General features: G+C 34.6%; 1 protein-coding gene across 2 annotated transcripts in view; it reads left to right on the top strand.

Annotated features, from left to right (window-relative positions):
- The window catches only part of LOC110993552 (phospholipid-transporting ATPase ABCA3), a 34,091-nt gene that overhangs the window by 7,531 nt on the left and 958 nt on the right, over positions 1-25,602 (top strand). For both annotated transcript variants that reach the window (XM_045630750.1, XM_045630749.1), the window contains exons 9-31: positions 731-946; positions 1,655-1,734; positions 2,950-3,079; positions 3,699-3,928; positions 4,377-4,542; positions 5,247-5,480; positions 10,247-10,388; positions 10,968-11,077; positions 11,756-11,975; positions 16,204-16,369; positions 16,644-16,859; positions 17,074-17,178; positions 17,446-17,617; positions 18,108-18,233; positions 18,355-18,478; positions 18,887-19,017; positions 19,387-19,511; positions 20,281-20,452; positions 21,049-21,210; positions 22,318-22,475; positions 23,514-23,662; positions 24,150-24,289; positions 25,094-25,199. In XM_045630750.1, coding sequence (XP_045486706.1) covers positions 731-946; positions 1,655-1,734; positions 2,950-3,079; positions 3,699-3,928; positions 4,377-4,542; positions 5,247-5,480; positions 10,247-10,388; positions 10,968-11,077; positions 11,756-11,975; positions 16,204-16,369; positions 16,644-16,859; positions 17,074-17,178; positions 17,446-17,617; positions 18,108-18,233; positions 18,355-18,478; positions 18,887-19,017; positions 19,387-19,511; positions 20,281-20,452; positions 21,049-21,210; positions 22,318-22,475; positions 23,514-23,662; positions 24,150-24,289; positions 25,094-25,199 — 3,580 coding nt within the window. The remainder of the gene's footprint in view (positions 1-730; positions 947-1,654; positions 1,735-2,949; positions 3,080-3,698; positions 3,929-4,376; positions 4,543-5,246; positions 5,481-10,246; positions 10,389-10,967; positions 11,078-11,755; positions 11,976-16,203; positions 16,370-16,643; positions 16,860-17,073; positions 17,179-17,445; positions 17,618-18,107; positions 18,234-18,354; positions 18,479-18,886; positions 19,018-19,386; positions 19,512-20,280; positions 20,453-21,048; positions 21,211-22,317; positions 22,476-23,513; positions 23,663-24,149; positions 24,290-25,093; positions 25,200-25,602) is intronic.

The raw sequence follows: 25,602 nt of genomic DNA on the forward strand, positions 1-25,602 counted from the left end.
GTTTATCAATTATGCCTTGAACTCGGAGGAAGGTTTTTATGGAGAGGAAACATATGTATAAAACATTTAGTTTTATTTTTTAATTAGTTTTAAGTACTTAGAAAAAAGTCTCTAATACCAGATTACCATCGCAAAATGTTCCGAAAGTTTCGTTAGCTACTAAAAAGTTGGGCTAAGCAAAAAATCATAATTATTATTGCGAAACGAAGTTCGCGGGGGCAGCTAGTAATATAATATTAAATGTTTATAAGTAGTTAATGTAAAGAGACATTCTCTCAAGTTTCCCTTTAATTTTAATTTTATGGCCTGGTAACGAGACCTTTAAGCCTACAAGATTCTTTTATCTTTTCACCAAAAACAGTAGAGTAGGGCAACATCAAACATTTTCTATCATTCACTGATTGCTTCTTTTACGAAAGTATTGAATAAACAAACAATCAAGTGTTAAAAAGAAATCTTATATTTACTGAAACGCACACAAATAAACAAAGAAAGATAAAACTAAATACATATAACCAAATAGATAGGTGTTGATTTAGGCCCACTCAGTACGCTGCAATCGCAGTGCTAATAATAATGATAGCACTAATTTTCGTTGAGACTATGGAGTATATATGTAGTCGATATGCTTAGGTTAACAAAACTAATGACAAAATATATGATTAACCAAAAAATAGATATATTTTTTAAACCGTTTACATATTATAATTAAATTAAAATATGTTTTTAGGTATGACCTGGGACAGTTTTTTCAGCACTTATACAATGGATTCCAACCGATTCCTATTCGGACACGTTGTACTTATGTTAGTGTTTAATTCGATTCTATATATGCTTGTGGCATTATATTTGGAGCAAGTATTACCAGGAACATGGGGTACGCCCAGACCCTGGTACTTTTTACTGCAGAAATCATTTTGGTTCCCATCAAAAGTCGATTGTTTAGGTTTGTAATTGTTATGTTATATTGTATTGTATCTCTATTGTATATGTTACTTAGTTATACAGTAGAACTTCTATAACTGAACTGTCAAGAGACTCACAAATATTTTAGTCGTAGAATTTTAAACTTATTGAACGTTAACATTTATCCTAACTAATCTGAAGGAGATTTTTAAATAGTTTTTTTTTTTAATTTATTGTCGTAATAAGTTTCAAATGCGCAGTAGCCAGTTGTTGTAAAATAAAACATTGTTATATTCGAGATAGTCCAAAAAACAATTTTATAGGGAAATATGTACAGATTTTCGACTAACAGGGTTGAGATTACTAGGAATGGTTTTGGGTCTTGAAGGGAAGGGATTAAAACACTTTTTCGGATGTTGAAGTTTTTCGACTTATCAAAGCTACTCAAGCTTCGATTGAAAGAGGTTCTACTGTATAATAATTATAACTTAAAGTAATATCTCGATGTAATCAATTAATGAAGTGCTCATTTTATGACAGAAAAATCGCCAGAAAGAGACCAAAGTATGTTTTACTTCCATTAGAGAGAGAACAAAGAAATTATAATTAAAACCAATGAGATCCTCTTCCGATGGTCGAATAAATCCCATTTTTCCAAGAATGTTACACTTATTTCTAATGATAATTAGCAATTATACATAATCATACGTTTATTTCGAAACAAATATATAAAAAAAATTTTTTTCAGATTTAGAAGTAGAGGATAATGAGACGCATATAGTTAAAGAGGGTGATCCAAAAGGGCATGAAGTTGGTGTAAAAATAAGCGTAAGTATTTATTATTATTCTTACGAAACGGCAGTATATGATAACGAATCTTAATTGCGGTCACAGATATAAAGAGCCCCTAAGACCCCAGCATAGATGTTGCTCGTTCCTAATACTGTTTCTGAAAATATATAAAATTTTGAAGTCACAGAGGGATATGTTTGTAATTTAAATAAATGTTGTAATTAACAACCATTGTGTTAAAGGTACTGTCAAGACGTATGTACTTGTAAGTCGGTAATAAATAAAAAAATATTTCGCCAATTAGCGACTTGGGCTCGCTTTCTGGAAAATTAAAACCTGAACAATCTAATCTCCTATATATCCTATTATCATTAAAATCAGATATGGGGGTTTTACACTAAATCACGCATGAAAACTTGTTCACTGAAATCACGAAACAAAACTTGTAAGTGTATATAAAAAGTTATCGTAATTTACGCGAGCATTTTATTTGTTTACGACTTGCGATTTTGCTGATAGGTAGTAGAAACGTCATTAGCGAATATAAACCCGATTTTTTAATTAAATTTACTTACAAAAATATCTAAACAATTCCGACAGTAAGATAATGTCGAAATTAAAAATAGAATAATATACTAAAATATTTAATATTAAATACATAAGATAGATAATATCAGTTCTGCAAACTCACTGTACGAACATATAAAGACGACGACAGTGTCGGAGACAGCGTTCAGAAGGCATATTTTATTAACGGATCTGTGCAATAGACTAGTTCTAGCTCTTGATATCGCATACAACCTAGGCCTGCGCGGTCGCCCATATCCCTTAGTTACAAAGAAACCGAGTTATTGAAGTATAGGTCGCTCACGATTTCCCGCAAAACTTTAACCATATAAAGGGCAATTATATAACTCGACTTTTGAGTATCGTAGCCAGCGAGAGACATGTCGAGATGTTAAATTTATTTCGATTATTATTATGGTGATTAAAAAGAGTGTCGGAGAGTTGATTACCAGTTCTTCTCTTCCGTTCTATGTCTTTGATTTGAAAACTGGCAGTAAGTATGTAAATGTAAAATTAGAAGTATGCAATATATATTTCTTTTTTGACGTTCATAAATGTACATTATGTTACCTATATGAATAAATTATTTTTGATTTGATTTGATTTGTTAAAGATGTTTTATTCATTTATATTCTATAGCACACGAAAATGTTGGTACATTCAGTTTAATTTTTTGTCTTTTAGAATTTAACAAAAGTGTACGGCAATAACATAGCTGTTAATAATGTTAATTTAAATATATACGACGATCAAATTACGGTGTTACTTGGACATAACGGAGCTGGTAAATCGACTACAATCTCCATGTTAACAGGTAAACTATTTTGTATAAGCATATTGCAGGATGAGTATTTCATACTCGAAATATAACATTAATAAGAAGTATACCGCATTACTATTATAGGCACGTAAGTCTAGCGCTGGCCGATACGTGGAGGGGATTGCTGCGCATGTGAACTGTGGTGCGGGGGCCGGAATGCGACTGGAGAGCCAATCGACGCTCTTCATTCCGCTAGCCCCCCTCAGGTACCTTATTTTTTACTTCTGCGCAATAACGGTCAGCGCTAGAGTTTCGTGCCGCTACTTGTACCTATGTATAATAATGACGGAAGATAAACTTTAGTCCATTCACGGTTTTATGTGTTTAAACTTGTATTTAGACCTATGTTGACTTTTACGGCATTTCTAACTGGCACGTAGAAAGAGATTCAGATAAGTGTTTAAACACTAAACTCTCCCATCTCGCTCTCTCGGCCTACACCCTCTGTTTTTTTTTGCCGATGAGTGAGGAATGCCTACAGGTTCGAATTTAATGACGTGGAATAATCTGAACTTAATATGAACTTTCACAAATGCGTGCTTTTCTCATAATGTCATCTTTTGTGGTGTCAAATCAAAACGATTGTAATATTTATAATGATTTCCCTTTTAAGGTAATGTTTCAATAACGAGGGGTAGTGTTAAATTAGCGGGTTACAACATAGCAACTCAGTTGCAACTTGCCCGCGCGCACCTCGGTTTATGCCCGCAGCATAATGTGCTATTTAACGAGCTCACTGTCAGAGAGCATTTGGAGTTCTTCGCGCGGCTTAAAGGGTTCTATGGAAAGGAATTGGATGACGAGATAAATGCGTTAATTGAAAAATTGGAAATGCAGGAAAAGGTGAGTTTGGGTTGGTTTAAGACGGTTTTTCTGCGAATTTTGTTTTTATCTACTCATATATTGTAATACAAAACTAATTTTGAAAAAAACATTATTGTAATATTCGTTAGCAGGTAATTTTAAATATATAAATAAAAATGTATATACATTCCCACTATATCGAAAAGTACAATTAATAAAATTCCTATTACAAAATGAGAGTGTCAGCTAGTTAAGAAAAAAGCTCACCATTATTATATTATTGCAATGTTCATCATCTGTGGCAGCGTCTCGCGTCAGCATAGCGCATGCGCGGTTGTGTTCTGACCGGGTTTTGGCGCCATATTTAATTCTTTCGAATACGAAAGAATTAAATATGTTATGACATGTTACAAGTTATTAATGTTATTTCATTATGAATATAAATTCTTTCATCAACCTCAATAATTAAAATAAACAATATTTTTAGCGCAATTATTTATCGCAAGGTCTATCGGGTGGACAAAAACGCCGCTTATGTGTTGGTATTGCGCTTTGTGGAGGCGCTCGAGTTGTTTTACTAGATGAACCTACATCAGGCATGGACCCGGCTTCCCGAAGAGCACTTTGGAACCTTTTGGAAAAAGAGAAAAAAGGTCTTTATATGAACTATAAATCTTTCAAAAAAACATGTAGGGATTAAAAGTAATTCGAATTTGGAATGTTGGATGTTAGTAAATGTTTCAATTAAAATACATCGATTACGTTAAAATGGAATGATATGAATTTTGTTACGCGTATCCCAAAACACATTCCGAAATTTTTTAATAAGGTTGGGTTCAAGAAAAAAAAAATACTTGATAAAAAGTAATATCCACCAGGGAAATGAAAATATTTTATACTCGACTGACTGTTTACCACACTTCTATACCAGAGGCGTAACATAACTGCCTTATATGATTGCCTGCCTTGATTGGCAAACTATCTACTGACTAGTTAGTTCGCATTGCGTGAATCGTACCCAAATATGGTTTAATATGGTCATTATAACATTTTGTTTCATTGTCACTAACTATTGAATTTTTTTAATCGTAATATGCCTTTAAAACCTTTATTACACGCAGATTTTCTTTATCTTTTATACAAAATTTGAAATAAATTATCGCTGTATCGCTGCTTAGATCACAAAATTCTAGGAACTTTTTTGTTAGATATAATTAAGTATACAAAGCATGCTGATTTTTCCTGTTAAAGGATGTATCAATTTTGATTAAGCACAATTATATTACTCAGAGAAAATGCTATACAATTAATTTACAATAAAAAGTATTCAATTATATTAATTTCAGAATGATTTTAGGTAGATCAATGATATTGACAACTCATTTTATGGACGAGGCTGATTACTTGGGCGATCGAGTGGCTATTATGTCGACTGGGGCCTTACAATGTATCGGTTCACCTTACTTCTTAAAGACGCACTATGGAATAGGATATACACTTGTGGTTGTGAAGGAAGAGGGATTCCAATTGGATGTATGCACTAACGTCATTTGCAAATATCTACCTGATACTGTTCCTAAGGATGACGATGGTATGTATGAGGCAATAGTTTCATTAGCGTACCACTCTCTTAAATTCCGGCCTTCTTAGCCGATCTAAATGGCTATTTTAAAATAACGACGTATGATGACTTTCCTTTGTTTTTGTCTATCTAGTTAAAGCTCGCGACTTGCCAATGAAATTTGACGTAAGTTTGTTTCTAAATCTAAAGCAACGTAATCTTCAAACATAAAAAAATCATAATTCATGTAATTATTATTAAACGGACGGGCTTTGATATGGGATGCTACTTGTGTGGACATGTTTGTCCCGTCTCAATCCCTCGGACAAGCAATGTCTATGTATCTGTTCGACTTGTAATTGTTACATCCTCCCTCGCAAGGGGGATGCTTAAGACTCTAACATACGCCGATGACTTTGAGGATTTGACCTCTACTACAAACAATAATTTACTAACGCCATCTAGTCTAACAAAATAGTGAATAGTCTAACAAAACTACGTGAATACGAAACCAATTATTAGCTAAATATAAAAATTTATAAATAAATATTGGTCTAGAAAAAATGGTGGCTGCCAATTATTTAACTAGTACATACATGATTTTTTTACATGTTTAATTCGTTCTGAGGTTAAAACTTTTTAATGTCAGTATTGCTAAAATACCGAAACCGAGTCATCATCATCAGCTGACGATGGACTCTGATGGTTGGTACTGGATCTCGAGGATGGTAAGCAGTAGACATACCGTCATTGAGCTCGTTGTAATCAGCTCAGCGAAACGATACATGAAATGTGACTATATGAACCTGATGATGGACTCCGAAGGTGAGTAGTGGATCTCGAGGATGGTAAGCAGCAGACATACCGTCATTGAGCTCGTTGTAATCAGCTCAGCGAGACGATACAAGAAATGTGACTATATGAACCTGATGATGGACTCCGAAGGTGGGTACTAGGTCTCGAGGATGGTAAGCAGTAGATATACCGTCATTGAGCTCGTTGTAATCAGCTCAGCGAAACGATACTAGAAATGTGAGTATATGAACCTGATGATGGACTCCGAAGGTGGGTACTGGGTCTCGAGGATGGTAAGCAGTAGACATACTGTCATTGAGCTCGTTGTAATCAGCTCAGCGAGACGATACAAGAAATGTGACTATATGAACCTGATGATGGACTCCGAAGGTGGGTACTGGGTCTCGAGGATGGTAAGCAGTAGACATACCGTCATTGAGCTCCTTGTAATCAGCTCAGCGAGACGATACTAGAAATGTGACTATATGAACCTGATAATGGACTCCGAAGGTGGGTACTGGATCTGGAGGATGGTTAGCAGTAGACATACCGTCATTAAGCTCGTTGTAATCAGCTCAGCGAGACGATACGAGAAATGTGACTATATGAACCTGATAATGGACTCCGAAGGTGGGTACTGGATCTCGAGGATGGTTAGCAGTAGACATACCGTCATTGAGCTCGTTGTAATCAGCTCCGCGAGACGATACTAGAAATGTGTTATATGAAGCTGATAATAGACTCCGAAGGTGGGTACTGGGTCTCGAGGATGGTAAGCAGCAGACATACCGTCATTGAGCTCGTTGTAATCAGCTTACCGAGACGATACTAGAAATGTGTTATATGAACCTGATAATGGACTCCGAAGGTGGGTACTGGATCTCGAGGATGGTAAGCAGTAGACATACCATCATTGAGCTCGTTGTAATCAGCTCAGCGAGACGATACTAGAAATGTGACTATATGAACTTATTAATATTTAATATTAAATAAATATTAGGTAATATTTACTATAATACCACTATATTTCTTTGAGTTTATTGAAAAAATAATTAATTTCAACGATTCGTCTTCCAGTTGAAATTTTAAATATTTTTCTTGGTTCTGAAACCTACGAGTGCAGCATGTTATATCTAAGCCCGAAAATGAAATCAGAGTCAATCAGACCCAGTACCCACCTTCGGAGTCCACCATCAGGTTCATATAACACATTTCTAGTATCGTCTCGCTGAGCTGATTACAACGAGCTCAATGACGGCATGTCTACTGCTTACCATCCTCGAGATCCGGTCCCCACCTTCGGAGACCATTATCAGGTTCATATAGTCAAATTTCTTGTATCGTCTCGCTGAGCTGATTACAACGAGCTCAATGACGGTATGTCTACTGTTTACCATCCTCGAGATCCGGTCCCCATCTTCGGAGACCATTATCAGGTTCATATAGTAAAATTTCTTGTATCGTCTCGCTGAGCTGATTACAACGAGCTCAATGACGGTATGTCTACTGTTTACCATCCTCGAGACTCAGTATCCACCTTCGGAGTCCATCATCAGGTTCATATAGTCACATTTCTAGTATCGTTTCGCTAAGCTGATTACAACGAGCTCAATGACGGTATGTCTACTGCTTACCATCCTCGAGATCCAGTACCCACCTTCGGAGTTCATCATCAGGTTCATATAGTCACATTTCTAGTATCGTCTTGCTGAGCTGATTACAACGAGCTCAATGACGGCATGTCTACTGCTTACCATCCTCGAGATCCGGTCCCCACCTTCGGAGACCATTATCAGGTTCATATAGTCAAATTTCTTGTATCGTCTCGCTGAGCTGATTACAACGAGCTCAATGACGGTATGTCTACTATTTACCATCCTCGAGACTCAGTATCCACCTTCGGAGTCCATCATCAGGTTCATATAGTCACATTTCTAGTATCGTCTCGCTGAGCTGATTACAACGAGCTCAATGACGGTATGTTTACTGCTTGCCATCCTCGAGACCCAGTACCCACCTTCGGAGTCCATCATCAGGTTCATTTAGTCACATTTCTAGTATCGTCTCGCTGAGCTGATTACAACTAGCTCAATGACGGTATGTCTACTGCTTACCATCCTCGAGATCCAGTACCCACTTTCAGATTCCATCAGGTATCAGGTTCAGCAACTTATTTTACTTGGTTGTACAAGTTGCACTTGAAACTTGACAACTCTAAATTTGAGTTTTGTTTGGGTAGGTACTTATATACATATACTTATAACATACATTAATTTCCGAAGTTCATGTCCTCGCCTCACTTGATATTTATTTTTATATTTTGGCATTTCTAAAAAAATCCGCGGGTAAAAACTAAAATACGCAAATATTTAATTATTATTAGCTTCGACACACAAGCGTAGTCCTCCCGTCGCAAAGCGTTGAGGTGGACTGAAGACAGGCCGCATGCAGGGCTCGCGGGTGTGAAATTGCGGAGGGAAGCCCATTGCGCTTGAGTTTATTTACCTTTTATTACTTTCCATGCCCAGGAAACGAATTAATACAAATTTTTTTTTATGAAAATAATAATATATGCTATATCTAATAATACGTGTAAGATTAAAATAAATCGCATAAACCGTTTTGGAGCGAATTTGTAATTTATGTCTAATCTACGGTTCGATGGTAAATTTTTTTTTGGGAAATTGGTATTGCTTTTATCTTTTTTGATTTTATCAATCGATACAGTAGGCTTCAACCCACAATATATATTTTTTTCAAATGCATATGAGCGACAGTTCTTCCAACAATTTAATTTAAACTAGGGCTAGTTGACCGATTTGAGCACTGTTCAAGCCTTAAGCCCGTTCGAGCATGAGGCTCTTTCGGGTGGCTTGTTTGTTCGCGCCCTGCTGATACATATGTATCTGTTTCGTAATCATTTGTTTTTTATAGTAGTCACCTAGATCATGTTTGTGTGACAATACTCACACAAACATAATCTAGGTGACTACTTTACGACTACTAATTTGCGCTTGACACTCGCCCTCGACTGTATGAGCTAAGGCAGGATTCCTCACGATATTTTCCTTCAACTATTATACGATATTTTATACGAGTTTTAGGCCAGGCAATAGAAAGAATAATTAGGCAATAGAAAATTTCATAGAAATCTTAAAAAAATATTAATTCAATTAAATGTAATGTAGTATCGCAAGAGATTTGTTTTCTGTAAGTAGATTACATTTTTCCGAAAACTCATATCTAATCAAATTAACAATCTTTTTAGATTTTTTAAACTAATACCTATATCAGTGGAATAAATTACTCATTATATGTTATCGGAAAAAATGTTCTTCCTCATTATTTAGAAAATCTAATTAGGCTGTTCTGACATTAGCATTGGTCTCTTTTCATCTTACTATAGGCATGACTTCATAGAGATTAATTTAACTTATTTTGTATACATAGTATCGCAACATATTACCGTGACCCGTGTGTATATATAACAAACTATATGAACTCATTCCTGAATATTATTAGCAGTAAGACCGCTATACAACTTTTGTCTTCATTTTAAAAAGCATTCAGACGCAGTAGACATTACTGATTTGTTTTATTGGATTCAACAATAGTATATATTTTCAACATAAAAGCATATATGTTACGTCGAATAAGTTTAAAATTATGTTTAAATAACGTAAAGTTTACATAACTTCAATCCGTTAAAAAAGTGTTTTTCTATAAAAACTAATAGTTAGATTTTCTTACTACCAATCCATTGGACCATTATAGACAAAGACATTTGGAATACATTGTAAAATAAAATATATTTTCCTCAAAGCAATAAACGTCGATTAAAATTACGTTATCACGAAAAAGAATGAAACAATCTTAATGTTTAATTTTATCTTAATTTTACGACCTCCACTAATTCTTCTTCATAAAGGCTTTATTCTTTTGATTCCCTCCGGTTTCTTAAATAAATGTAATTTTTAGATTTATTTCTTATTCCGTTTTAGCCGTGGAAGTAACGTATGGACTACCAAGATCGTACCGAGATGTGTTTGAAGAAATGCTAAATGACTTGGAAAATAACAGATCTTCCATTCGGTTTAAAAACTATGGGTTAATTGCGACGTCTCTGGAAGATGTTTTTATGTCGTAAGTGACTGAATAATATTAGCTGGATAATTTGCTGATTTAATTAATAAATAGATGTTAATGTACATAAATTCTTATTCTATTTGTTATATGTATTTTTGCAGTTCTAGCCTACCTTATGTAATTTACTCACAGTGGTTTTTTCCTTTACTGGCAGTGGTTGTCTGGAAGAAATCGCTCTAAAGCGATAATGCCGCCAGTTGCTTTTCATTAAATTATGTTTAATTTTTTTTCCTTTTATGTAATGCAACGAAGTGTTAATAAATAAATAAAAGTAAATAAATAAAATATTAATTTCAATAACATATCAGTTCTAATTCAAGAATTTGCTTTATTGTTGATTAATTTCATTATTTTAAAAGGCCGGCAACGCACTCGCGAGCCCTTTGGCATTGAGAGTGTCCATGGGCGGCGGTATCACTTAACATCAGGTGAGCCTCCTGCCCGTTTGCCCCCCTCTTCTATAAAAAAAAATTAAATAAACCAATGATTTATTTAAAAATATGATATTAATAACTAGATAAGAGCTCAGTATGACGGCGTTTAAACCCGTGAATTTATATCATTAAATCTTTTTAGAGTGGGTTCGGATACAGAAATCAGTTCTTTGTCCGATGATGCTACGACTATTGGCGAAAGTTCTGATGATCTCAAAGACAATGGTTTCGACGTTTCATCTCTTGAGAGATGTAAGTTCTATATTTTTTTAATTTAACTTTGGTTGCCATATCCTTATTTATAAATCAAATCTATCCAGAATAACGCTACTGTACTAATAATATAACCATAGTACCGAACTTTGATGTTTACCAAAATAAGTGTTATATGTTATATATATAGCTATTGTTACATTATTAGGTTGATGATCACCCAGCTCCATTTGACTTCCAAGCTTAATTTCTTTGGTAAAGTGAAACTTTTATTACATCGTCTCAAACTTTTTGGTCTGTGTGGCGCATGTCGCGTGACGGTCGGCCGCGAAGTAGGGATAAAGTGAAAGGCGCTCGTCATAGCAGCCAAGGCCCATATGGCGGTGCACATATTTCACAGCAGCTGACCGTGTAGTGTATAGATGCTATTTTAATATGTGTATATAATCTTAAAAAATTGTTAAGTATTATGTATGTCGTACTCTCTAAGACGCAGGATTCAATAAAAATATTAGTTGGAGACTTAGTCTATTTTATTAGTCCCATTATCATTCCAATTTTCCAAGTATAAAATTAAGATTGATAAAGCGATTTAATACCCTTTTAAAGGAATATTCCACATTTTTTTAAGTTAAATGTCTATTATGTGAAAAAAAGTTTCACTTTTACCGTGGTTTCATAAAACCACAAAACATTTTTTAAAACTGTCATTTTCAGTGGACAAAGCATTAGTGAACGAGACAGGTCTCAGATTACTCTGGCTACACGTCAAGGCCACTTGGTTGAAGTTATGGTTGGTCTGGACTAGATCCTGGGGTGTGTTACTACTCCAAATTCTGGTGCCAGTATTACAGATAAACATCAGTTTGGCCCTTACAAACTACATTTTGATTAATCGCTCTACTGTCATTTCGAGACTTCTATCGCTTACTGAAGGGTAAGTTTTTAAAGTTTTGTCAAGTTTTGATCTAATCTTTGATTAATGTGAAAAAAAATCTATTATGTGAATTTTAACGACCTTATTTAATGAATATGGCTCATAATCTGTCTTTAGTCACTTTGCTATCTGAGTACATAATATACCTATTGTATATCAGCAGATAATTTTATGACGATATATTTACTAATTATGATATTAGTACATATATCATATTAACATATGATTTTTAATATTCATACCTAAACAAAATTTTAAAAAAAATTTCGATGCGTTACGTAACAAAAATTAAAAATTCACCTTCTAAATTGAAACATGGAACTCGGCTCTAAATCCAGAGCAAACGGGCAGGAGGCTCACCTGATGTTAAGTGATACCGCCGCCCATGGACACTCTCAATGCCAGGGGGCTAGCGAGTGCGTTACCGCCCTTTTAAGAATTGGTACGATCTTTTCTTGAAGGACCCTAAGTCGAAATGGTTCGGAAATACTTTAGTCGGCAGCTGGTTCCAAATTCTGGTTCCAAGTGGTGGTGCTCGGCAAAAACTGCCTAGAAAAACGCGCAGTTTTATGTTTCTCATTTAATTTTATTATGTTTCCAATAATAAAACTAAAAGAAAATTTAATTAAATTAAATTATTAATCCGCATTAATTATCACATTTTCAAAATGACAAAAAAAATACTTTAGATGCTAATTTGCATGTTGATACTGATGTTGCATTGCGCCCAATTTTCCTTAGTAGTAATCCTTCCTTAGTTGCTGATAATAATTCCTTAGATGCGTCCTTCATAAAAATGTACTTAAGAAATGCCAATAATAATATTTTATCCTAAACGGATGAATAGCGTAAAACATAATATAGTAATGTTATAACGTAATATTCGTCGCGTAATTAAACTGTTTTAAAGTAACTGTGTTCAAGTATTATGTAACGCAATTTTTATAGATTTTAGAATCTACCTCCTCTCCGTGTAACGCACCATAACGTTTTTCTGTAACCCCTCCCAATAACATTAAAATAAAATAAAATTAATTAAAACGTAACATTTAAATGACCACTAGGAACACAGTCAAATGTTAAACAAAGTAATACCTTTGTTATAGTTTTAATTGCGTTTGCAGTTGTAATAAACAAAAGAAGAGATTTTTAAGTAACATGTTTTTATTTAGCCATAAATGAAATAAATGTACAGCACAATTCAATTGCAATTACTGCTTCTCTGTCCACGGGTTTGCCAGCCACTCAAACTCTTTCATTATTGGTATTCGGAGAGCAGACGAAGAAGGAGTGGGTATTGTTAAACCACTTGCATAAACCTCGTCTTCATCGACCCAATCGGCATACTCAGACAATGCTTCACTATGGCGCACAATGCATAGCTCATTTGCCCTACTGGCAGCAAGTCACTGTGGCACGAGGGTTTTGGGCAGTCTTGGTATGAACGTAACGACTATGCGTCTGCGCACTTTTTTGAGATGTGAAATAGATCCCACATGTTCTGTTCTTGAGATCGGATAGTACTGGTGGACAATAAAAATTGTGAGGCATTTGCTTAAACCCTTGTAGAGGAGGCGACAGATCAGATAACCTCACAAGAAGTGGTGAAAACTTGCATGATCCTTTCTCTACCTGACTAGGTACCACGAGCTTGCTTGGGGTTTGGAGTATCTGGAAAGACGGATTTTAACGCACTCCTCGAGCGGGAACAGCAAGATTCGTCCACACATTTTACTACTTGCAATAAGTATTGGGATTCATAGACGTGAGCGCTTATATCAACGGATTGGCGAAGAGACTTAGTTCTGCAGCTTACGCGTTTAAAAAAATTCGCTCACTGACTGATGTCGATACAGCTAAACTTGTTTATTTTAGTTACTTTCACAGCTTAATGACTTATGGCTTATTGTTATGGGGTCACGCTGCTGATGTCGAATCTGTTTTCATTCTGCAGAAGAGGGCTATTCGTGCAATCTATAATTTAAAATGTAGGGAATCTCTCAGAGATAAATTCAAGGAAATTAATATACTTACCTTTCCCTCGCAATATATTTATGAAAATATTATGCTTGTATACAAAAATAGTGATAAATATACTAGATTAGAACATACGCACAATGTCAATACTCGGAACAAACGCAGGCTGCAATTTCCCCGTACTAGACTAAGTAAAGTTAGTAATTATTTTTTGGGGAAAGGGATACTCTTCTTTAATAAAATCCCAGAGGCTCTTTTATCTCTGCCTTTTAATAAATTTAAGAAATGTATTAAAGAAAAGCTGTGTAAAAAGGCTTACTATAAAGTTATTGATTATCTAGTTGATAAAAGGGCCTGGGACTAGTGCTGGGCAGGCTGCCTCTAATTAATTTGATATATTTGTTTTAAATATTGTTTGATGATTTGCTTTTTTAAAAGAGTACCGAGAGTTTTTAACGCCGGCTTTTTCTCTCGGCCTACACCCTCTGTCTTTGCCGATGAGTAGGGATGCCTACAAGCTTGAATTGATTGACGTGGAATAAGTGATACCTAGAAGATATTATGTTCCAAAATAAACGTATTTTTTATTTTTTTTATATACCACGCCAGATTAGGTTCTGTTGGATCCTGCAAGCTATCCTCAGGCTTTCTATATTCCGCCGAAACATCGTAGCTGTCAATTTTCATTTCACTCCAGACCTTGGCTAGCCCAAGGACATGCCAAGCCCATGACTCTCCAGCGTGCTGAAAATTGTGTTTTTTCCAAATCTTCATCAACAGTCATTCCTCTGTCGTCGAGATGAGAACCAAAATGTTCATGCGGCAGGATAATGCCTCTCAGGCGTGAGCTCATAATCTGTCTTTAGTCACACTTTGCTATCTAAGTATTATATTGTATATCAGTTGATAATTTGATGACGTTATACTAATTACCATTTTCACATATGATTTTTATTATTCATACCTAAACAAAATTTGAAATTTGTTTCGATGTATTACGTAACAAAAATTCCCATCTATCATCCGTCATCCGTCGCTCAACTCAGTTAAATGCACTCCGCCCGGAAGCATTAGTCGCTATGAACAGGGCGTCCAGATTGTATTTTTTATGTGTTGAGTGGCAAAATTATTGGCTTTCCGACAGCGTGGATTTCTACAAAGATGATGATCACTGGCTTCACGGTGTTCGATTCTGTCATTAAGGGTTTGAATGCAGACACTGATAAAAGTGATTAGAAACCATAAGCACGGGTGTTCGCTTTGGAAGATTCGTGTTCTCCGCTCCTTACTCTCTCTGACTTTTCACTGCCGGAAATCCTACTGGTACACGTGCCTTGACGTCTTGGGAGAGAACAAATACTTTCTGTGGTCCCAGAAGCGATGGGAGAGATTCCAAGGACCTAACGTACTGACGTAATTGCAGGGTTAATTAATTGTAATTCACAAGAGGCCCGTAATACCTATAACTAAAAGCATAAACCTTTGTTTCACGAGTTTTCGAAATTAATTGTTTCTATTTGACATACAAGACTTAAAAAGTACATTACACTCAAATGATACTTCGTACCGAATCTAGTAAAGCATGACAGATGAGTAACGTAAATTATTCTATTCAAAGTTCAAATCTTTAATATTACGGTTACGATTTACGATCAACATACAGTTTGAGTTGTACAATGAAACAAAACTCTTAACTGTGAGACAACTATACTTATTAGCAATATGCAGACTTTTTTGACAAATCAAACCAAACGCAAACCTTATATATAAGCAACCTAAAAATCGCACTTTTTTCGCTCAACGCTTTTTCTCCTTCCGAGGCCCATTCATATTTAACCACTTCATTAAAAACAAAATTATCACTAACATTACAAAAATCACATTACATACTTTTACTAAAACCTCAAACAATATCTTATTAAGCTGTCCTATACTGATATAGAAAACATTCTTATTGTACAAAAATAGTACAGATAAAAATGTGTTATGTAGAATTAATTAAGCAATACTGTTTAGATGTGAAAATGAAGAGACTGGCTGACCACAACACAGGGAATCCTAGTGTGGGGGCCAGTGCACTCTACTTTATCGAAACATTCCTATTAATAAAAAATGTTAGGTAACGCGTTGTTCAAATAACCCTCCTATGTATTGTTTCAAAAGACTCCCCCTCCCCCCAAATTGCGTTACGTAATACTTGGACGTTCCCTTATGAGCAAAACTTAATAAATCTTGAATATATTAATTATAGATACATATCTACGGAGACGTTGCTTTCTTTCAACGGTACGGAACCGTTGTCCCTGGGAGGCCTCGCTAAGGCTGGCTACGAGCTGATATTCAAAAATTCTGATCTCGATTCTATGATACTACATGATTTAGAAAATGGATCCGTTGACGGAAGTTATTTGGAGAGAGTAAGTTGTCTAAATTCTCACTACTACCCAAAGTTTGTTCAAAAAAAGTCTTACCAGTTTACGTACAGGGCGAATGTTTCGATAGTTTAGTTATTCCAGACGGAACATTCGTTTTTGGTTACATAAATTTATTTATTTTTTAAACAAAAATCGGCAACTAAAGTGGCACTGAGAGTGTCTTATCCTATTTACTAAGCTATTCGACTAAATAAATAATGCTTTTTGTTTTTTATTTTTCAGTAGCATTGTCTCACACATAAATCTTTTTTTTAAGACGGAAGATCCAGTGGCAATGGGCGTCCTACGCAATAAAATCCTGATAGGCGCCACTTTCAGTGAGGAATCCGCCACCGCCTGGTTCAGCAACTTTGGTTATCACGACGTCGCAATTTCTCTTGCAACTCTCCACAATGCATTGCTGAAGGGTCTCAATCCTGAAGCTAATCTCACAGTTTACAACCATCCTCTTGACGCGAACTATAGAGATAATGTGAGTACTAAACCCACTATCGGTAATACTAACAAACATTGCTTGGTGTTTGTCAAGGGCCATTATTTGTGTCAATATTATTTAATGTTTACATAAATGAAAACAAGAATATTCTAAGTAGAATTTAATATTCATATTAAAGTATGGAGTTGTCGGACTTGCTTTTCTTTTGTTTTACTTTATATGTCGCTCTATATACAGCATATATTTACAGACAGATCTTCAAACTATGGTCTCACTATTATCAATGCAAGTGGCCACCGCAGTCGGCAACAGTTTGGCTATCGCCAGTGCTGTCTATGTCATGTTTTATATTAAGGTAAACATTATTTTTTATATATTCTTCATTACCTTACAGTACATTAACCAAAGTTAATATTAAATTTGCTGTATTTTTCAAAATAAACATATGTTTAATAAGCATATCACTAAGGAATATTAATACTTTTTGACATTTTAGATTAAAATTATAGAAAGGTGTAATTTACAAATTTTTTTTGTATTATGTTATTATTGTTGACCATAGCCCGAAACTGCTGTAAGAGAAAATTGTGTTCATAAATCAAAATTATAATATATGTTACAGGAACGTGTTATTCGCGCTAAGTTGCTTCAAAAGGCAGCTGGTGTTCGTCCAATAGTAATGTGGAGTTCTGCAGCTGTCTTTGACTGGGCGTGGTTCCTTATACTCAATTTAACTATCGTCGCCTCCTGCGCAGGATTTCATGTCATTGGCCTTAGTACTCCAGCCGAGCTTGGTAATATTTGAAACAAAATACTTAGTATTATCTGTATATCTTCCAGGATAGAGTTGAACGTCTCGAATACTTTTGCTTAAGGCCGTGAACCACTGAAATGAAAAGCTACGGTGAAGGAAATCAACGCGAAACCAGCACGTAAAGGACCCAAAATCAATTGTGTCAGACACAGTACACATACTAAATTAAAATGCTTGACATAATCGATAAACTCTGTGACTTCTAATTACGAGTTCTTTTATTATTTATGTTAAGATAAGTTTCTGTAGTAAGCCCAATTCCGACATCAGCGCTACGGATATTAAGAGAATTATATCGAAATTGCATATAATAGTATCGCTTGTTGGAGTTACAGAGTAAGGCAGATACGTTTTATTTTATTTTATTTAATTCAAAATCACATACAATCTTAATTTTTCAAGACTAAATACTTTCATTATTTTTCGATTCCCTTTTGATGTGTATTTAATATTTGAATTACTAATTTCAGGTCGTATGTATCTGTGTCTCATGGTATACGGCGCCGCCATGTTGCCTCTCCACTATCTGTTCTCGCTTGTGTTTAATGGACCAGCCGTTGGCTTCGTTATTGTGTTCTTTATAAATGTACTTTTTGGTAAGTATTAGCAATTCTTTTATACTATTAACATACTAGTCGAAAATATGATGAAAATATGAGGCTTTGTCAATTTTGAGTAGAAAATATACTTTTTAATGGGATTTTTAAAATATTTCAGGTTTAATGGGTGCTCAGATAGTAGAGACTCTGAGTTCACCATTGCTCACCACGGGTGCAGTAGCCCAGTATATGGACTATGTATTACAGTTCTTCCCTCTGTACAGCCTCGTCACCACTGTTAGGTAAATATATAAACTGGACTAATTTTTTTTTTAATATTGTTGTTCGGCGGTCACACCGGGTATCACCTTTTTTGGGGTGACACCCACCTGGTCTCTCAACTTTAAGAACAATGATAAAAAAAAAATCAGGGATTCCTCCACTAGCACTAGCTCAGTTCTATGTAGAATTCGGGGATTCCCCTTACCAACCCCTACCAACTTCTGCACCGGGTGCCATCCAAGGTAGTTACGCCACGCCGTAGATAGATCTGTCTATCGATTTTTTTATATATAAGAAAAAAAACAAACAATATTATAAAAAAAGGGGCTTTCAATAGTATTTCTATGAAGCTTAAGTATATGAATAATACCATAATACAATTCAAATTTATATAAGATATTTTTTAATTATTATTTATTTTTCGCCAGAACCCTAAACCATATTGGTCTGACGAAGTACTCTTGTATGGAGATGTGTGACTATCTGTTGTCCACTTTCCCTAACCTTGGAGAATGCACCATGCAAAATATATGTGAAAACCTCTCGGAAAATTGTTGTGGTATGTATGGCTTATGAAATTTTTTACTTTTTTCGAAAAAAAAAATTTCCTGAATCACTATTTTGGCCGGAATCCATGTGTGGAATGACCTTAATAATAATAAGTGTACAAAAATATAATCCAAACTGTTACAGGGCTTCATATTTCCCTAAAATCCTGCCAAATTCCAGCTACCATAGTCTTGGCCGATTTTTTAGTTGATTCGTTATCATTCTCTTACTAATAAGTGCTTGATCAGCTTTCTGTGCTTGATATACGCCGACTTTTGGCCCAAAGCCATGCCGGTTTTCTCACGATGTTCTTCACCGTACGAGTAATAAACGCGCACATAGAAAAGTTCAAGCCTAAATGCAATCAACTACCTTGCAGTTCGCGAGAACCCATACTTCGATTGGGAGAAGCCAGGAATCGCTCGTTATCTTCTGAGTATGGTGATCTCCTGCGCAGTTCTGTGGAGTCTGATGTTGCTGTTGGAGTACAGGGTGATTCAGAGGGTAAAAATTATAGATTTTAAAGCAATAATATCCTATTCGAGGTTCAAATATTATGTGAATATGGAATTAAGAATTAAACGAGGATCGTATGTTTTTGTATATATTTTATTAATATTTAAAAAATGTTGGATCTTACCATTAACCTTTTTGTAATATTCCGTACGTACTATCCAGAATCAGAAAAGTCAAGCCAGCACATATTTTTATGGGACAGCAGGCAAACTCTCTTAAAATAAGGCGGTTGGCAATACCAGGAAGTTTGCACGTACGTTGTTGGCCTTTCAAGTTCGCTCTTCTCTCGAAGGCCTCTAAGTCGTAACTGTTCTAAAATGTATTCTTGGAATGGCAGCTGGTGCCATAAAGTGTCTTTAAAAGCTAAAACGACATGCTTCATAGTGTCTTAAAATCGCTAAAAAAATATGGAGATTACCGCTCGAGTACTATCGAAATGTCATTTCATACATTGGTATTCATAATACAGAGTAAGCCTGCTGACGCATAAAAGTGCTGCCTAGCAAATATTTCTTATAGACCGAAAGAGCGGAACTTGCGGGGAATTCCGTCCCGACTATGAATATTTTAAATAAAATTATTACCGATGTAGCCAGGGCGTATTTTCCGACACGTCAATTGTAACATAGGGTATTGGAAGCAGTGAAATGTATTTTTTTCTTGGAAAAAAAAATTGTGAGCTAAAGTCCCTGGCCACGATGGCAGGGTAGTAGAGTAAATAATAAAAAAAAATAAAAAAAACCATAACTTTTTCCAGTTATTCATATGGAACAGACGTCCGGCTCCATTGGACGAAGCCTCCTTAGACCCAGACGTGGCCGACGAATTGCGTCACGCGAAACAAGCGCCGCTCTCTGCGCACACACTGGTTGCGCATTCCCTCTCCAAGTACTACGGAAAGAATCTTGCCGTTGATCAGATATCTTTCAGTGAGTGAATTTTGCTTTAGTAGTAAAGTTATATTCATAATCTTTATATATTTTCAGTGCGTGTGTTTTAATAAACCTCCTAAAGGATTGAGCCGATCGAGCTAGCCCGCTCTACGCCCTTGACTTGCGAACTGGTGTAAATGTAAATTTACAATTAATGTAATTTTTTTGACGTTTATAAGTCTACTTGTTTACCTATATGAATAAATATATTTTGTTTGTTTGTTTTAGCGATTTTGACGATTGTTTTGTGCGTTTAAGTGGAGATTATAAGGTTTAAATTTACAATTAGATCATAGATGTTTTTTTTTTAATAAAAAATTGTGTATAGGACTGCATATGGGCGCGCTAGATAGTTATAAATAGAGTTTTATATATTTGCAAGTTCTTTTTTTAATTTTTGTATTTCTATTATTTTCAAGTTACAGTTTGAATACAATATAAAGAAATAATATATATATATATATAATGATTATGTTGTTTTACAGAACCCAGAACAACTTATCTAAAACGAATAAAAAATATATGAAAATTACTAAACATTTTCATTAGTCCGATTGTATCTTTTTCTTGAATTAGAAGTGTATGTTTTCCAGCTGTTGGTGAAGCGGAATGTTTCGGTCTTCTGGGAGTAAATGGGGCTGGGAAGACCACCACATTCAAAATGCTGATGGGAGATGAGTCCATCTCAAGTGGAGATGCTTATGTTTGCGGACACTCAGTTCGCTCCGACCTCAACAAAGTTTATGAAAATATTGGTGAGTGAAGTTTTGCGATTGTTTCATATGCCGTGTTTTTATTACTAAACGTACGTTTCTTAGACAATTCTTCTTCTGTTCAATTTCTTCAATTCGTTGATATTATATTATATTAAGGGTAATTTTTTTACGAATGAAACGTAATATTAGCCTGTGTTATGAGAGTTAGAGTGAGAAAGGAGATCCAGAAAAAATTCACGCTATTGGTTGATACATGTGTTTAGTAGTTACATATTAGAACTTTACATGGAAGTTCTGTCGCATAATGTTTTGTACACTAAACGACTATAAATATGGAGTGATATACTGGTACATAATAATTTATTGGGGCTTTTGCCTTAGTAATAATTAATTTATAAAAAGATTAACTTCTCACGTGTGTACTTTGTCGCACTTTTTTTGTCAATAATTTGATAACTAAAACAAATAGATTTACACATAAGGTATGTATTACTTCTAAGTTTCTAACGCATCACATACCCATCTAGATTTCCTAAAAAAATGTTGACGTTTCTCAGGGGATTTTTTTTCTATACTGTTAAATATATTTATTACGAAATTAGCTAACGAAGCTTAAATGGTCTAATGACTTTATTTATATATTTCCTGGGCTTGAATGGAATTAATGTATTGGGAGAGAGAAGTAATAAACAGGAGATGTTCTAGTAAATTCTACAACGGTACAACATAAAAATTAAATGCAATGGGCAGACGGTTATTTGTTTATCTTATGAAAATATTCTAAATTTGTAATTAAACATTTCATACATCTAGCGGCCTTTATGGACGATAGGAATATCTTTTTTAGGTTTTGTTAACTATGCCCCGTAATAATTTCACATTGTTACAATAATACAATGTGAAATTATAGTAACAAAGATTTTTCTTTGTCTCATCTATATAATTTACTGCAATTTTATACAAAATTAATACAACAATTTTTTTATTTATCCGTATGTGATTAAGTGCAATGTGGCGTAACCCTTATGATAAACATTTTAAATAAAACCTCTTTAAAGATTGGTGTAAATAAAATCACATATATATCTGTCATATAAGTTTTATTTAATTTCATAGATAACAATGTAAAAATGTTTTTGTCCATAGGATATTGTCCCCAGTTCGATGCAGTGTTCGGCGAACTGACGGGACGTGAAACTCTCCGCTTGTTTTCATTGTTCCGTGGCATCCGTGACGAGTATTCAACTGCGCGTGCGCATATGTTGGCCGCTGCACTTGGATTTACGAAGCATTTGGATAAACAGGTAATATAGTATTGTCTTTTATTAACATAACTTTTACACATTTAAAGAAAAACACTTTTTTACGGATTATAGTTATGTATTATATATGTATATATATATGTTCTTCTTACCCGCTCTACGCCCTTGACTTGCGAACTGGTGGTAAATGTAAATTTACGATTAATTTAATTTGTTTTTCTTGACGTTCATAAGTGTACATGTTTACCTTAATGAATAAAGATATAATGACTATGACTATGACTATTATTGTATTTAAACTTATAATTATTTAACATAATTTTATATTTAACCGACTTTTCGCGTGTTTTACCGCGTGTGTGGTCACGGTCACTGAAGACAAAGCTGTTAAATGTCAAAATGTATCACAGCTGTAGAAAATGTTGTATTATCTGTATTTATTTCCCCGGAGTTGGTATCGACTAAAAGATGTAGGGTTTCTACAGAAACCAGATTAAAATTTAAATAATACATAACTATAACCATTCGTGAATCCGCTTAAAAATTATTATCTAAACTTAAAGAAAACTCTTATTTACCGGATTGGAGTTATGTATTATTGTAAACTTATAATTAGTTAACATAATTTTATCCGTTATTTCGCGTGCTTTACAGCGTGCGTGGTCACGATGTTTTCTTTAAATGTCTAAAAGCTATGTTAATATACTATACTATTATAAAAACTTTTCAGCCAGAGTTTCAATTACAAACACATATAAAAGTTATGTATAAATATTGTAAAATGTGAAGATGTGTGTGTGGTCTAATCAGTTATCACATCAAGTCTTGAATCTTTTTTAGATACTCCTTCCTTCTTATCATTAACAAAAATAAAATAAAATAAAATAAAATAAAAATTAAAAATAAATTAGTTGTTAATTAATTAATTACGATTAATTGCATTATGATGGCAGAGGTTGTTTTTATAAGTTCATGATATTGAAATCAGCTTATAAAAAATTGTTTTATCTAAATAACAGATGATATATTTTTCTAATCCCGGATCTTAGACTAATAGTACTTGACGGTAATAATCCTCAGGTGGATCAGTACTCCGGCGGTAATAAACGTAAGCTGAGTACGGCGATATCTCTGATGGGCGGGGCTCGGCTCGTGTTCGTTGATGAGCCGACTACGGGCGTAGACCCCGCCGCTAAGAGACAAGTGTGGCGGGCTCTAAGGAATGCTAGGTATTTGTTCTACCATTATCTTTAACCATTACATATATCTATCGGAATATTTTTGCATGTTTAATTAAGTATTTTATTTAAGTTGATGATTATCTAATGCCTTTTTTATTCTGTAAAATAGTTGCCTTAAAAGTTCGTATTTAAGTGACAATTATGAATTAATTCTTAACCGTTTAGAAACTTAATCACATTTTTCTGTCACGCATAGAAACTAAAGATCTAGATCTATCAGTGATATACTAAGAATGTAGCAAGCCATGAAAATGTACACAGTAGGTATATATGGAACAAAGTTTTAAATACATATGTATATATATATTTTCTTCTTTCAACGTTTTACTTTGAATTGTTATTTAAAGATTTTGTAGGAGACCTAACAAAAAAAAAATGGCAACAGAAAAATAATCTCACAGAGAGACGACATTCACTTTTCAGCAACGTTTTACCATTTTTTGAATTCGTTCTGATATCGTATCTGTGTGTTTAGACGCGCGAACACGTCTTTCGTGCTGACATCGCACAGTATGGAGGAATGCGAAGCGCTCTGTTCCCGTCTGACCGTTATGGTGCGCGGACGCTTCCAATGCCTCGGATCACCGCAACACCTCAAGAATAAATTCTCACAAGGTATAAGGAAACAGATATATAGATATATCACTATAACATACTGAACAATTTTTCTTTTTTCATTTTATTACTGCAATTAAATAATAATAAAACAAATAAACTATAAGTAGGAAAACGCTAACACAGTACACATTCTATTGGACTGAAGAACTAATACAAATATACATAGATACAAATGTGATATAGAAAAAGTATCGTTTATAGTCGTACCAATTCTTAAAAGACCGACAACGCACTTGCCTTCAATGTAAATAGCCGTGGGGGCAGTATCTCTTAACAAATGAGTCTCCTCCCCATTTGTCGTTTCATTTACAATCACATAGATCTTAGTATATAACATATATTATGTTATATGTTGGAAATATTTTTGCTGTATTTTTTTTAAACGGGTACAAACGGTCTGAAAGGTCACCTGATATTAAGTGATACAGCCACCCGTCACCCGTGGACTCGAACTGTCGAAAAGCTCTCAAGTGCGTTGCCGGCATTTGAAAAAATGGTACACTATTTTCTTGTAGGGCCCTCCGGTGAATTGGTTCGGAAATGCTACAGTGGGCAGCTACAAATATATTAGTAGCTTGTCACTTCTATGGCAGTTATTAATAGTACGAATCGTAATCAGTAAATTGCTATCTTTTTATGAAAAAATACCCGTCGAATTGATAACTCCGTTTTTAACGATAAAATTGTTAATATAGTTTTGAGAAATATTTAATCCATACAAAAATAAAACTTGCATCTCTAAATTAAAAAATATATATTTTCGAAGCTTTTTGAATCGCAAATTTGATGGTCTTATTTCAGGTTTCACGTTGACAATAAAAGTGATATCAGGTGATAGTGAGGGAACAAGCAATATTGAGTTAATTAAAAGCTATGTTTTGGCAAACTTCAACCGTCCACGACTGATGTAAGTAATTTCATAAACTGTTTTTGCAACTCATTTCTGCAGGTTTCTTTTATAATTTCTATAGGTATTTTAGTGATGTGATATACGCCCAAACCCAATAACCTATCTCAATCCAGTTTGAGCATCTGAGATAGACGTCTTAATCCAAATATTAATAAGTGTGACAAAAACCAATCGACGGATTGTAATAACCATCTGTCGATACATGCTATCCATCCGGATCGGTGTATGTGGACCTTTGTATGAAAATGACCGTTCTTCTGTGCCAATCCTAGCTTAAGATTTTAACTTACACCAGTTTTTAAAATAATTAAAAAGCTATTTGATATGTTTTAAACATAGGTTTTAGTAATTTATTTGGTTTATATTGATTATCAAATATGAGTGTAAAGAACGAAGAGAT

This window comes from Pieris rapae, chromosome 13 (genome assembly GCF_905147795.1).
Source record: "Pieris rapae chromosome 13, ilPieRapa1.1, whole genome shotgun sequence".
Lineage (NCBI taxonomy): Eukaryota > Metazoa > Arthropoda > Insecta > Lepidoptera > Pieridae > Pieris > Pieris rapae.